The sequence below is a fragment of the Gorilla gorilla genome, chromosome 18, assembly GCF_029281585.2.
Source record: "Gorilla gorilla gorilla isolate KB3781 chromosome 18, NHGRI_mGorGor1-v2.1_pri, whole genome shotgun sequence".
Classification (NCBI taxonomy): Eukaryota; Metazoa; Chordata; class Mammalia; order Primates; family Hominidae; genus Gorilla; species Gorilla gorilla.
In genome coordinates, this window is record NC_073242.2 from 36,069,897 (window position 1) to 36,084,075 (window position 14,179).

The 14,179-nt window shown below is 54.7% G+C and overlaps 1 protein-coding gene across 2 annotated transcripts; it reads right to left on the reverse strand.

The window, feature by feature from the left end:
• Positions 1–540: 540 nt before the first annotated feature.
• On the reverse strand, positions 541–13,957 carry TBC1D10B (TBC1 domain family member 10B). 2 transcript variants are annotated; one of them, XM_031002696.3, is made up of 9 exons: positions 12,697–13,957; positions 8,955–9,054; positions 8,565–8,672; positions 8,360–8,466; positions 3,184–3,298; positions 2,995–3,060; positions 2,630–2,819; positions 2,122–2,276; positions 541–2,032 (listed from the first exon to the last, which is right to left on the reverse strand). In XM_031002696.3, exons 1-9 carry the CDS (start codon positions 13,638–13,640, stop codon positions 1,382–1,384), a joined length of 2,436 nt encoding a protein of 811 aa, XP_030858556.3. In that variant the 5' UTR covers positions 13,641–13,957; the 3' UTR covers positions 541–1,381. The 2 variants fall into 2 exon arrangements, with proteins under 2 accessions (XP_030858556.3, XP_018867583.4); XM_019012038.4 differs by lacking the exons at positions 8,360–8,466; positions 8,565–8,672; positions 8,955–9,054 and having other exon boundaries at positions 12,697–13,940.
• Positions 13,958–14,179: the final 222 nt, after the last annotated feature.

Here is a 14,179-nt window from a genome sequence, read left to right on the forward strand (position 1 = left end):
TTTACCATCCTGACCCCTGGGGTGGAGGGCACAAGTGGGCGGGCCTACAAGCTGGCTGCAGAAACCCAGGAAGAGCTGGAGACTTGGCTGTGGGCACTGGCTGGCGCGAGCTGGAGGCGGCTGGCTGGGCTGCTGTCCCCCCTCCCCCCCCCCCAAAACCCAATACTGGGAGCTGTGCCAGGCAGCTGGCCAAGAACCCATCTCATCCCCAGAGGACAGTGGCTTTCTAGCCACTGTGAGTACCCCCTCCAGCTTCCAGGAGTTGCATGAGCACTTTGGGAAGGAGATCCGGGTGCTGCAGGTGGTACATAGAGAGCTCCAGGCAGCCAGTGACAATGGAGACAGCAGATCCCAGGCAAAGATGGAGCAGGAGCTCAACCAGTGTCTAATGAGTAACTGAGAGATGGACCCAAAGCTAAGAGGGTACCTACTTGCCAAGACAGCAGACTGCTTCAAGAGAGACCCAGGTCCTGGCTCTGTCCCTCCCTCCCTCGTCCTTACCCCATCCCCCCCCATCAAATAACAAGGCAGGAGACAGGCCCAGGTACAACAGCAGGTTCTTTTCCGATTCCTCAAAGCGCTGCATGGGGTGGGGGCAGAGACAGAAGAGAATGTAAACATTGGGTTCCAGCCCTTGGAGCTCAAGGGAAGACCCTTACCCAGATAGGGACTAACTGGAGGGGTGGAAGGGAACAAGGTGAAAGGTATGGGTCCTGGTGAGACAAAAGCAGGGGGGCCTGAGAACACAGAGCAAGGTGGGTTTGGAGGGAGCACAGCAGGGTGCAGGAAGGGAGATGGGGGACATTTCCTATTCCAGTGCATGTCCCCTTAAATAAACTGGGTACAGGAGCATTATGGAAGGAGAACCAAAGGACAGAAGACAAAGGGAGCACCCCCACCCCAGGCTAACGCCATCCTCTGTACACAATTACAACACAGGTCCAGAAGGAGAGCCCTGGCCAGGAAGTGGGGGAGACAGGGAGGGCTGAAGACAGGGAAAAGGAAGCCAGCTCCACCTCATGGTAAGGGGAGCCATGGAGTGTAAGAATCTGAAACTGCTGACTCCCATCACCAGGAGTCACCCCTGGGATGACAACGGGCCATTCAGGACAGCACCTAGGAGGGGACCCAGAGGGAACTGGGGCAGGAGCGACAGAGACCCCAGCTGAGCCTCATGGGAGATGAGAGGCTCCAGACTCATTTGCAGCTGCCCATCTGTCCTGCCCGTGTAGGGATCAGCAGCTGGCGAGGAGATGGGGAACCAAGCCACTTTCCCCAGCAAGGGACAGCCTGACAAGGTGCTGGGGGTGGCACCTCGGGCCAGGCCTGTTCTTGGCTGAGGGAAAGAGGGGGGCCATGCAGTCCAGCCCCAGGGCAGAGGTCAGAAGTAAGCGTCCTGCCGGGCCTCGGCTGAGGGCCTCTCCCCACCATCATGGGGGCCTGGGGGCCCATCTGCCTTTCGACGCAGCGAAAGCTTCCGGCCTTGAGCCTTCTTCTCCTGCTTCTGCCGCTCCTTCTCCTGCTTCTGCCGCTCCTTCTCCTGCTTCTCTCGCTCCTTTTCCTGCTTCTCTCGCTCTTTCTCCTGCTTCTGCCGCTCCTTCTCCCGCTCCTTCTCCTGTTTCTGCCGCTCCTTCTCCTGTTTCTGCCGCTCTTTCTCCTGCTTCCGGGTCTCCTTGCTGGAACCCAAGGGGGTGCTATTGCCAGTGGGTGAGGGAAGGGATGGATGCAGTCCCTCAGCAGTGACCACAGGCCCTGGGGCAGGCCCAGCACTGGCTCTGCGGATGGGGGGCGGTGGGGACGGGGCCCCTCCAGCTGCCCGGGAGCCTCGGCTCTTGAGGCCAGGGAGGCTGAGGAGGCTGGAGGAGGGGCCCAGGGGTGGCTGTTGCCGCCGGCGCTCCTCGTGGATGGCCCGGGACCCATGCAGTCGCCGTGAGGGCCGATACTGCAGCTCCCCCCGCGTTTCCCGCCACTTCTTGAGCTGGGCTGCATTCTCCCGCTCAATCAGTGCTTCTGTCACCGGCAGATTGGTCACCTGCACAGAGAGGAAATGCGTACCAGAATGGAGCTGAGGGTGGGAGCGGGCTGAGGCAGGCAGGGGCTGCGTTGAGGGCACAGGCCTACCTCATGCACCAGGAAGTCTTCCTGCATGCACTGCTGGGGCAGGTTACGCAGCTGCTCCATGGTCTCATACATGCCTTGGCAGGAGCGCAGCTTCTCCACCGAGCCCAGCGTGTGGCGCAGCAGGACCAGGGCCACCCGGAAGATGATCTTAACGCCTGCAGGGGTGAGAGTAGAGAGCATGGGGTGGTCAGACCCAAGATCTCAGCCTGTCCTGATCAGGATAGACTCACAGCCCCCATCCCCATCTACTGCCAATCTCAGATGAGGAAACTGAGGCCCTGTGAAAGGACATGAGCTGCTATCAGTCTCAGGATCTTGGCAGGGAGAGCAGGCTCTGGGTTGGTGGCAGAACTAAAATCAGGCCTGTTTCTCCAGCCCCCAGCTGCTTATGGTGAAACCTCCACCCAACAAGTACCTTTTGTCCATGGACCACCAGAAATATGACAGAACCCCTGGTAGCCACCACAGAAACCCCAGCCCCTCATGGCCTGGAGGGCCACAGAAGTACCTTCACAGAAAAACATGTCCCAGACACGCAGCACCGACGCCCAGGGCAGGGTGCGGGCGAAGATGCACATGAACCACTCCGTCATGTAGAGCACAGGGTCAATGCGCTGCCGCCGCAGGTGGCGATGCGCCAGCGGGGAGGCCCGGCGCAGGAGTGCAAAAAAGATCTCCCCGTCCAGCTGAATGGCCTCCTGCAGGTGGGACAAGCCATGAGAAGAGGGCCAAGTCAGCGTGCCCCCATCAGGGGAGAACTGGCCGGCCCTGTGGGCAGAGGCCGGGAAGGCCAGGGTGGGACAAGGCAAGGACCTGCCTGAAGCCTGGAGGAAACGCCACAGCCCCGGATGCACCCAGCCTCCAGACACTCACCAGCCCTGCACTGTAGTAACCTGGGAGGTACTTGTCGCAGATCTGCACCAGGCACCAAAAGGCTTGCTGAGAAGAGCAAGAACAAGGAGGAGGGGTGGGGCCTGAGAAGCAGGGAGCAGGGAGCTCCCCCATCACCACTGTAGGCTGAGATCCCCCCTGCCCCTCCCGGCCCAGGACCAGGGCGCTGACCTCCGCAGGCATGTGCATGAGCAGGACCGCAGCCACGGGGGCCTGGGCCTGGCAGTAACCCTCGTCAGGCCGGTAGATGGTGTAGGCCTTCAGGATTCGGTACAGGTCCTGTTGCCTGTGGGGGATGGGGAAGACTGTGAGGGCAGTCACGGGCTGAGAGCTCTGTCCCCAAACCCAGTTCCAGATTCGTCCCAGAGTTTATCACCAGGCTCCTCCATCCACCTGCCCAGTCCTGCTGAGCAAGCTTCAGCTAAAGGCTCAGCCCACAGCAGAGCACTCCAGGCCCCGGGGCTCCGCCTTTGGCTACATACTCCACATGCTCCTGGCCATCCCAGCACAGGCTGCACCCTCGCCCTCCTTCCTCAGCCACATCCCAGAAACCTTCCAGGTCATTTTCTCCAGGAAGCTTTCCACAGCCGCAGCATCAGCCCTCCTCTAGCACTAAATGTCTTTGTCACCCCAAAGCAGGAGCTCCCCAGGGCAGGGCCTGCCTTATCGGTCTCACTGGATTTCATGGTTCTTGGGGAAGGCTTGGAAGCCAGCTGTGCCTCAGCCCTTTCTCTTGTCTCTGCATCCAAAAGAATAAAATCTGTACCCTAGACCTGCTCCTCTTGAGGGTGCCCTACTGCCGTGTCCAGGACTTCTATTCACTCAGCCCCACATCAGAAAAGAGCCCCTTACTCCAAGCCTAAGCAGCGCTGCACCCTGAATTCCATTCCTGCCTGCTCCTCTCCACCTCCACAGCCATTCGCAGCTCAGACCTCCATTTCTTGCCCATAAAAAATGACCTCCCACATCCTCTCCCTGCCTCCAGTCTCACACATCCTCCTCCTGACCACTTCCCAGAATAGCTTTTCCCAAAACTCCAGGCATTCAAGTGTGATCTTCATTTGTATTTTATCTGCGTACCACCCTACTATTATTTAGTTGACATTTTTTCTCCACTTTGCAAAAGCATCCACGAAATGACAGGTTTGATATGGTTATTTTACCTAATGCATATTAAAATATGTAACTTCCACAAGCACCCACACCCATCACCCACCTGCCTGCTTCCGTGTCCCTGCCTTCTCCCTGTTGCTATGGGTGAAGAGTCTGTGATCCTGGCAAGCACTTCCTTTCCACTTGGGCCCAGGATCCCATCCCCTCTCGCGTGTACAGGCCACCACTCCAACAACCCTCCCCTTGCTCCTGCACTATCAATTTCTCTCTCCACTGTTCCCACAAGCATACCCACATGCTGTTATTTGAGTTAAAAAAAAAAAAAAAGTCTCTTCACCAGGCGCAGTAGCTCGCGCCTGTAATCCTAGCACTTTGGGAGGCCAAGGTGGGTGGATCACCTGAGGTCAGGAGTTCGAGACCAGCCTGGCCAACATGGCAAAACCCCGTCTCTACCAAAAATACAAAAATTAGCCAGGTGTGGTGGCAGGCACCTGTGATCCCAGGTACTTGGGAGGCTGAGGTGGGAGAATCACTTGAATCTGGGAATCTGGGAGGCAGAGGTTGCAGTGAGCCAAGATCACACCACTGCACTCCAGCCTGGGTGACAGTCCAGCTCTGTCTCAAAACAAACAAAAAAAAGTCTCTTTACCCCCTCTTCCCTCCAAATACCACACTGTTTCTTTCCTTACCTATAGACTCACTGTCTTCAATTTCTTTTCTCCCATTCTCCAGTTAGGGTTTCACCCACTGCTCCACACAAAACTGTTTTTGTTTGTTTCGAGACAGAGTTTCACTCTCGTTGCCCAGGCTGCAGTGCAATGGTGCGATCCCAGCTCACGGCAAACTCTGTCTCCCAGGTTCACGCAATTCTCCTGCCTCAGCCACCCTATAAAATGCCCGGCTAATTTTGTATTTTTAGTAGAGACAGGGTTTCTCCATGTTGGTCAGGCTGGTCTCAAACTCCTGACCTCAGGTGATCCGCCTGCCTCAGCCTCCCAAAGTGCTGGGATTACAGGCGTGAGCCACTGTGCCCAGCCACAAAACTGTTTTTTTTTTCCTTTGAGACAGAGTTTCGCTCTTGTTGCCCAGGCTGGAGTGCAATGGCGTGATCTCGGCTCACTGAAACCTCTGCCTCAGCCTCCCGAGTAACTGGGATTACAGGCACCTGCCACCACACCAAGCTAATTTTTTTTTTTTTTTTTTGAGACAGAATCTCCTCTGTCGCCCAGGCTGGAGTGCAGTGGCGCGATCTCGGCTCACTGCAAGCTCTGCCTCCAGGGTTCACACCATTCTCCTGCCTCAGCCTCCCGAGTAGCTGCAACTACAGGCGCCCGCCACCATGCCTGGCTAATTTTTTCTATTTTTTTAGTAGAGACGAGAGTTTCACTGTGTTAGCCAGGATGGTCTCGAACTCCTGACCTCATGATCTGCCCGCCTCGGCCTCCCAAAGTGCTGGGATTACAGGCGTGGGCCACCACGCCTGGCCTTTTAAAAATATTTTTAGTAGAGACGGGGTTTCACCATGTTGGCCAGGCTGGTCTTGAACTCCTGACCTCAGATGATCTGCCCGCCTTGGCCTCCCAAAGTGCTGGGATTACAGGTGTGAGCCACCGCACCCAGCCACAAAACTGTTTTTAACATGGTCACTAATGACTTCTCCAGTGTTCAATCCAGAGGTCAATTTTCAGGCTGGACTTTATTGGACCCTTCAGCAGCATTTCACACAGCTGATGCTTGAAACCCCACTACACTTTGCTCCCAATCACATGCTCCTGGTCCTCCTCCTACCTCTAGCTTCTCATTCCAGTCTCCTTGACCGGCTCTTTCTCATCTTCCCATTCTCAAACTATTGGAGCTGCAGGGCTCAATCGTTGGACATTTCGCATCAATTCCTTTTGTATCTACACTTGTTGCCTTTGTGACTTCATCCAGTCTCGTGGGTAAGATTTAGTCCCTCTATAAGTTGACGACTCTTAATTTCCAATTTATCTCCAGTTTAAACGTCTGCCCTGAAATCCAAGTTTGTGTATACTGTACGCTGAACTTACATCTCTATCTAGAGGTCCAATAAGCATTTTAAACTTAATGTTCCCTGCCGGGCATGGAGACTCACACCTGTAATCCCAGCACTTTGGAGGCCGAGGTGAGCAGATCACTTGAGGTCAGGAGTTCGAGACCAGCCTGGCCAACATGGCAAAACCCCGTCTCTAATAAAAATACAAAACTTAGCTGGGCATGGTGGCGGGTGCCTGTAATTCCAGCTACTCAGGAGGCTGAGGCAGGAGAATTGCTTGAACCTGGGAGGTGGAGGTTGCAGTGACCCGAGGTGGCGCCACTGCATTCCAGCCTGGGCGACAGAGCAGACTCCGTCTCAAAAAACAAAAATAAAAAATAAACGTTCCAAAACTGAGCTCCTGATATGCCCCCCACAGCTACCTTTACCCCATCTGTATTAGTAAACAGCAACTCCATTCTTCTCATTTCTCAGGCCAAAAACCCTACTCCCCTCTCTCCTCTCACACTGCATGTCTAATCCATTGGCAAATCCCTTTGACTCGACCTTCAAAATATATCCAGAATCCAACCACTTCTCCCCATACTCCCGCTGCTACCATGCTGGTCTAGCTCTCACCCTCTCCTGAATTACAGGAAGTCTCCTAACTGGTCCGTTTCTGTCCTTGTCTCCCTATAGTCTGTTCTCAGCATGGTAGCCAGAATGACCCTTTTAAAACATAAGCAGGATCAAGTCATTTGTAACCCCATCCCCACTCACATTCTCTATTTCCCTCTTGCTTTAAACTCCTCTTTAGGCCCAGACACAGTGGCTCACGCCTGTAATCCCAGCACTTAAGGAGGCTAAGGCAGGCGGATCGCTTGAGCCCAGGAGTTCAAGACCAGCCGGGGCAACATGATGAAAACCCATCTCTATCAAAAAGCAAATAAAAGTAAAAATAAAAATAACCTCCTCTTTAATGCTTACCATCATTTCACATACAATATACTTTGCTTTCCCTGAGTTATTGTTTGTCCCCACTAAAATATAAACACCATGAGAGGAGTTTTTGGTTTTTTGTTCACTGCAATCATTTGTGACTAGACAGTGCCTGGTAGATAGCAGATGCTCAATAAATATTTCCTAAAGGACGAATTATTGATTTAAAAAATTGTCCGGCTGACCGTGTTGGCTCACACCTATAATGCAAGCACTTTGGGAGGCCAAGGCAGGTGAATCACCTAAGGTCAGGAGTTCGAGACCAGCCTGGCCAACATGGTGAAACCCCGTCTCTACTAAAAATACAAAAATTAGCCGGGTGTGGTGGCACGCACGTGTAATCCCAGCTACTTGGGAGACTGAGGCAGGAGAATCACCTGAATCCAGGAGGCAGAGGTTGCAGTGAGCCAAGATCGTACCACTGTACTCCTGCCTCGGCAACAAGAGCAAAACTCCATCTCAAAAAAAAAAAAAAGAAAAGAAAGAACAAAAAATCCATCTGGCCAGGCACAGTGGCTCACACCTGTAATCCCAGCATTTTGGGAGGTCAAGGCGGGCAGATCACTTGAGGTCGGGGGTTCAAGACCAGTCTGGCCAACACAGTGAAACCCCGTCTCTGCTAAAAACACAAAAATGAGCCGGGCACGATGGTGTGTACCTATAATCCCAGCTACTCAGGAGGCTGAGGCATGAGAATTGCTTGAACCTAGGAGGCAGAGGTTGCAGTGGGCTGAGATCGCACCACTGCACTCCAGCCTGGGCAACAAAGGGAGACTCCATTTCAAAAAACAAAACAAAAAAAAGTCCATCAGAGAACTCCCTAAGATGATCATCTTGCATACTACTAGAGAAGAGTATATACTGACATCTGTAGGAAGCTTGGTCTATAGAACAAAATTCCAAATGCTTTGGCATAGCATTTAAGGGTCCCTGGTGATCTTTTCCATAACCCCCAGGCAGGAAAACCCTGCCCCACTGCTGTAGCTCCCACCCCTCCAAAACCCAGCCCAAATGCAAGCTCTTCAAGGAGCCCATGACGTGCCCCCACACACAACCCGAGTCAAGTCTCCTTCCCAGGACAGCTCCTTTGACATGGCTTGACACTTAGTCCATTACAGATAGCTCTTCTACAAGTCCTGAAGGGCAAAAACCGCTTTCAACTCAGTCTTGTATCCACCTAAATAAAAGGTGGATCCTCCAGCCAATGTTTGCTGACTGACCCCCATGGTCCGGCCACCTTACCCATGCCCCCCTCGAGCAGCAAACATCTCGTGGAAAGGGAACTGGCGGTGCAGGTCCTTCTCAATCACATCCAGCCACTTGGGGTCCCCAGGAGCCCGTTCCAGCTCCTGCAGTGGGACAGTGGGGATTACCTCAGCATCTGGGGGAACTGATACCCCTCGCACAGACAGGGCCACATGTCCCCACACCTTGGAGCTGCACGCACCTCAAACTTTCCTGGGTTCTGCTCCAGAAGTTCCTTGCTATTAGACAGGTACTGCCAGGCCTTGGCTCTGAGAGAGGAGGGGATCCCCTTCCGGCAGCGCAGCTTCACCTAAGGCAAAGTGGCAGGAGGGGGACAGCTTCAAGGGCTGGCACAGCCTCCAAGCTTTCCCCAGCAGTCCACAAACTCCCTGGATACTCCCCCGACATCCCATAGGCTTGATTCCACTGGACCTGGCCTGGACTTCTATTTTTAAAGCCATTCCCCCGCCAGGGCCCATCTATCCCCATTGTGGTCCAGAGGGCAGATATTATCGGCTTCCTGGGCTTCCCTGGAGCACATGCTACCCCTCCCAACTTGTGCATTGCCCTGCCCACCATTCAGCCCTCAAACCTTCTGGAATCGCCGTGACAGCCACTTATCCCAGTTACTGAACATGTCCAGCCATTTGAGCTCCCGCTGCCGAGCCACGTCCACGGGAATGGAGCTCTCTCTGCAGGGTCGGGGGAGCACGGAAGGGGTCAGTAGCAATAGTGTAAAACCTGCATTGCAGGGGGAACTGAGGCAAGCCACCTCCCCAAGCTCAAACGAGAAACTGGATAGTCTGTGAGCTGCCAAACATCAGGATGTCTGGCCACTTGGGCATCCCAAGGCACACTGAAAGGGCTTCCTTCCCTGATGGATCTCTATTCAGAGGTCATATTTAAATCTCACTTCTGACACATCCAAATCTGGGGAGAGAGTATGGAGTATTTTAAAGCCACATTTTGCATTAGATCTGGATCCAAGTCCTAGCTTTACCATTTATTCATTGTGTGACCTTGGGCAAATCACTTAATTTTGCTAAGCCCAATTTCCTCATCTGTAAGGTGGAGAAAGTAACAATATCTACCCTTAGGGGTTTGTTGAGAGTTTATACGAAATAACACACAGCGAAGTGCCCATTAAGTAATACCTTACTATCCATAAAATAAAATACCCTAGAGGGCCAGGCATGGTAGCTCATGCCTGTAATCCCAGCACTTTGGGAAGCAGAGGCAAGAGGATCACTTGAGGCCAGGAGTTCAAGGCCAGCCTGGGCAACATAACGAGATTCTGTCTCTACAAAAAATAAAAATAAAATAATAAAATAGGCCGGGCATGGTGGCTCCCACCTGTAATCCCAGCACTTTGAGAGGCCGAGGCAGGCGGATGACTTGAGGTCAGGAGTTTGAGACCAGCCTGGACAACATGGTAAAACCCTGTCTCTACTATAAATACAAAAATTAGCCAGGCATGGTGGCACGTGCTTGAAATCCCAGCTATTCGCGAAGCTGAGGCATGAGAATTGCTTGAACCCGGGAGGCGGAGGGTGCAGTGAGTCGAGATTGTGCCACTGCACTCCAGCCCGGATGACAGAGCGAGACTCCATCAAAAAAATAATAATAATAATAAAATAAAATAAAATACAGAACAAATGTACTTCTGTCTCTTTAGGCGCAACCATCTGAGTTTTGTCCTATCAAATGTTTGAGATCCCTTGGGTCACCTGCAATTTACTCTACCTCCTCCTCCCTGAAATCACCCCAGGCAAATAAAGGACTCCCTGCCCTATTTACTCACTGTTCTGTCAGAGGTTCATACTCATGGTGCCCCATCATTCTTCAAACACTTACTTGTAGGAGCCAGTACTAGGAGGTGAGTGGAACGGAAGAAAGCTTGGGTCTTAAGAATCAAACCTACCTAAGTTCAAATTTCAGGTCTGTCTCTGAGACAATGGGGAGCTTTGTCAAGGGATGACCTGAGTCCCTTCCTCAATTATAAAAAGACACCACCGGGCCGGGCATGGTGGCTCATGCCTGTAATCCCAGCACTTTGGGAGGCGGAGGGTCAGAAGTGAGAAGCGGATCACCTGAGGTCGAGAGTTCAAGACCAGCCTGGCCAACATGGTGAAACCCTGTCTCTACTAAAAATACAAACTCAGTCGGGTGTTGGTGGCACATGTCTTCAATCCGATACTCGGGAGGCTGAGGCAGGAGAATTGCTTGAACCTGGGAGGCGGAGGTTGCAGTGAGCCAAGATCGCACCATTGCACTCCAGCCTGGGCAACAAGAGCAAAACTCCGTCTCAAAAACAAAACAAAACAAAACAAAACAAAAAAAACACCACCACCACCTACATCACAAAGTTATGAGAAGACTATTGAGAAACTGCACATAAACATCTGTTAAATAGAAGGGGCTCGTTAAATGTTTCCTTTGTTCTAGAAGCTCCTTAAACAGAGAAACCATCTCTTATTAATTTCTATCATAAGTCGGTTACAAACTCTACCAAGGGCTGGGAAGAGTAAGATACCTTCTGGCCCTCAAGAAGGTTACAGCCTAAGAGGAGCGATAACTGTAATACAGCATGGGAAATGCAATGACAAAGATGCACCAAAGACACATCTAATTGGAGTGGGGGCAGTGGGTATCAGGGAAGCTTCCTGGAGGAGGGGACATCTGAGGTAAGCCATGAAGAAATGAATAGAACTTAGCAGGCAAAGAAAGGGGAGAAGAGCACTCCTGGCAGGTGCACAGCCTGAATATGAAGGGGAAAGGACTACAACTAGTTCAGCAGGACCACAGCGCAAAGCACCCGGTGAGGAATGGTGGCAAAGGTGACCAGAGAGGCTATGCGCAGGCCAAAGAGCCTGAACTTCATCCTGTGGACAGCAGCGAGCCACTGAACGCTGCGAAAGTAACATGGATTACAGTCAGTCTTGCCCAAGAGGTAGAGTTCTCTGGCATGGAAGCTGATCTGAGAGGGACAAAGCTACAAAGCAGAGAAACAGCACCGGGCATAATGCCTGGCACACAAGAGGGACTCCCCCAAACTGAATTCAGCCTGAGTTCCTCAGGACAGCCTGCTATTGAGGAGAGAGCCACTGGTCACACAGATCCAGATTATTTGAGGGGGACAATTCACTCAACTGCACTAATTGTTTCTTCATCTATAAACCGAGTCCTTGTGCCTAGAAAGCACCAGGGTCAAACCTCAGTTGCTTTCCCATGTAAGACCCTGAATGTTGGTACCCAATCAAAGGCTTTCTGATTTTGGTTGGCTCATGAACCCTGCCTGGAAAACTCTCCCACAGGGCTTCCCCCGATCCCTGCACACATAGCCAAGACTAAATCAATCCTACTTACTCTCCACGATTCAGAGCAGGTTCAGCTGACTCCCTGCTCTAGGTGCCTCAGGAAACCCTCTGGAGATCTCTAGGCTAAACCCGAGGTCTTCTATTGAAACCAACTGTTTAAGTACTTTTCTTTCTCTCCAGATGATTGGCTCCTTGAAAGGACTATTTTATCCTTAGCACCTGGGGCCTGACACCTGGGGGCCCAGGCGATGCTGTAGGCTGACTGGCCCAGCAGGTCAAAGGGGCACAGGAACAACGGGCAGGATCCAGAGAGGGGGAAGGAAGAAGTCAGAGGCAATCACCCCCTACCTCGGGAGTGACTCAGGCCCCGGAGAGAACTAGGAAAGAGTCAGCCCGGCTGGGGAGATGAGGAAATGGGGAAGAGGCCTCTCCCACCCTTTACTTCAGTGCAGATACAAGACTGCCTGCCCTGTTTCACAGCGGGATCCTGACTGCACGGTCTCCCTTCCATCAGCCAGACTTCCCCACCTCTCTACTCCATCCCTGGGACCTAGGGCTATGGGGGAAGGGAGATGCCTGCACCCCTCCCAGGCTATCCACCCTAAGGGACCAAGGGTCTCTACCAGAACCCTCGCCCAACCAACCCTCCAGAATATCCGGCCTGTAGCTGGAGTTCCCCATCAAAGAGCAGGGATGACCTCAGGTATCATCTCATTCAATCCACTTTATAGAGGAAGAAACTGAGGCACGGAAATGGGGAAGCCACTAGCTCAAGGGCACACAACCCATCAAAGGCAAGGCTTAAACCCAGACCTCTTGACCCCTGGTCTGAAACTCCACTAACATGCCAATGTCACAGGCACCTCAGGATGCTCAAGACACGGCAGCTCGCGCTGATCACCCCGTGGATCCTCAGAGGAGGCTGGGCTGCCAGAGTCTGGGCAAAGTGTATCGTTTCGCCCTCCCCCAACCTTTGCTTCCCCGAGGCGGTCCCGCTGGGTGCCCACTGGTACTCACAGGCTGCCCGAGTACTGGCTGCCCCCAAGGAAGCCATACTTGTCCGTCTTGCGCAGGGCCAGCCCGTTTATCTCTGAATCTGAGCCCATGGAGCTCACATCATCCGCCAAGGACTCCAAGGTCCCAGACATGAGGCTCACGGAGTCCAAGTAACTCAGCGTGTCCGGGGCCTGCCCTCGAGGCCCAGAGATGCCAGGTCCCAGGCTGGACGTGGAGCCCAGGTCTTGAGAGTTTTCAGCAGGCTCCGGAGCTGGGGTCACGGTCACGACAGCTACCGGAGCCTCACAAGTCCCAGAGGGGCCTGTGCCAGGGCCTGAGGGGTCCTCAGGAGCCTGTCCTGCTGATGCTGATGTTGCTGCGGCAGCTCCATGCCCACCTGTCACTTGTCCTGATGCACTCCGTGCAGTCACTCCTGAGGCCACTGTGGTTCCCGGCTTGGGGGCAAGCGGGGGTTTGGCGGTCAGGGCACCAGGAGCCGTTCTGGAAGGGGTCCTGGTAGGGGTCCCGGTGGGGATCCCTGGTCCTGGGGCGGGTGAGGGTCGAGCCTCCTCTGTCTTCGGAGAGTCTGCCCCTGCGGCCAGAGCCCTCGATGTCTCAACTCCAGCCACCGCCGCGGGCTCTGGGGATTCCGGGCCGGAGGGGAGCTGCGGCTTTGGGGCTTCGGGCGAGGCCTCCAGGGTCAGCACCACCACCGTGCTGTCCGTGACAGCCGGGGCTGGGGCCGGAGCCGGAGCAGAGGTCTGGGCCGACCCCGGGACCCAGGCGGGCCGCGCCTCCCCGGGGGCCACCAGGGTGACGGGGGCCGAAGTGGCCGTAGTCACTGGAGGTCCCGGAGCCACCACCACGACGGGCCCGGCCCGGGAACCCCGGGGCGGCGGCGAGGGTGCCGCGGGGGCGCCATGACGGCGCGGCGGGGCCACCAGGGGCGCCGGGCCCGTCTCCATGGCCGCGGGCCGCCCCTCACATCCCCCCGCCGGGGAGGCCGCAGAAGGCGCCGCCCCTCGGGCCTCCCGGCGAGGCCAGCAGAGAAAGGGGAGAGGGCGAAGGGCGCGGCTCGGCGCGCGCCGGGGGCGGAGCGGCCGCTGGGCGCGCAGAGGCGGGGCAAGGGTCGGGGGGCGCTGCGCGCCGGGGTCTCTCTCGAGCCCTCTCACCCCCTCGCGCGCTCTCGCCACCGCCCCCTCCCTCCCTCCCGCTTGGGGGCGAGCCGTCGACCTCGCGCCTGCGCACACGCCGCAGAGCCCGCTCTGCGGCCGGCGTCTCGGCGTTCCACGCCTGCGCGCGGACTGGCTCATCGCGCTCCTTTTTTCTCCCGCCTAGTCAGAGGATTTGGACGAATAGTGGGAGAGAGAGAACTGGCCTTCTGCCAATCGTTGGAATCGTGGGCGGGGCTGGAGGCGAAAAGGGGGTGGGTCATCTGGAAAGAGGAAACGGCGAAAGCGTAGGGCTGTATGACCAATCAGAGGACGAGGAAAGGCAGGGGGAG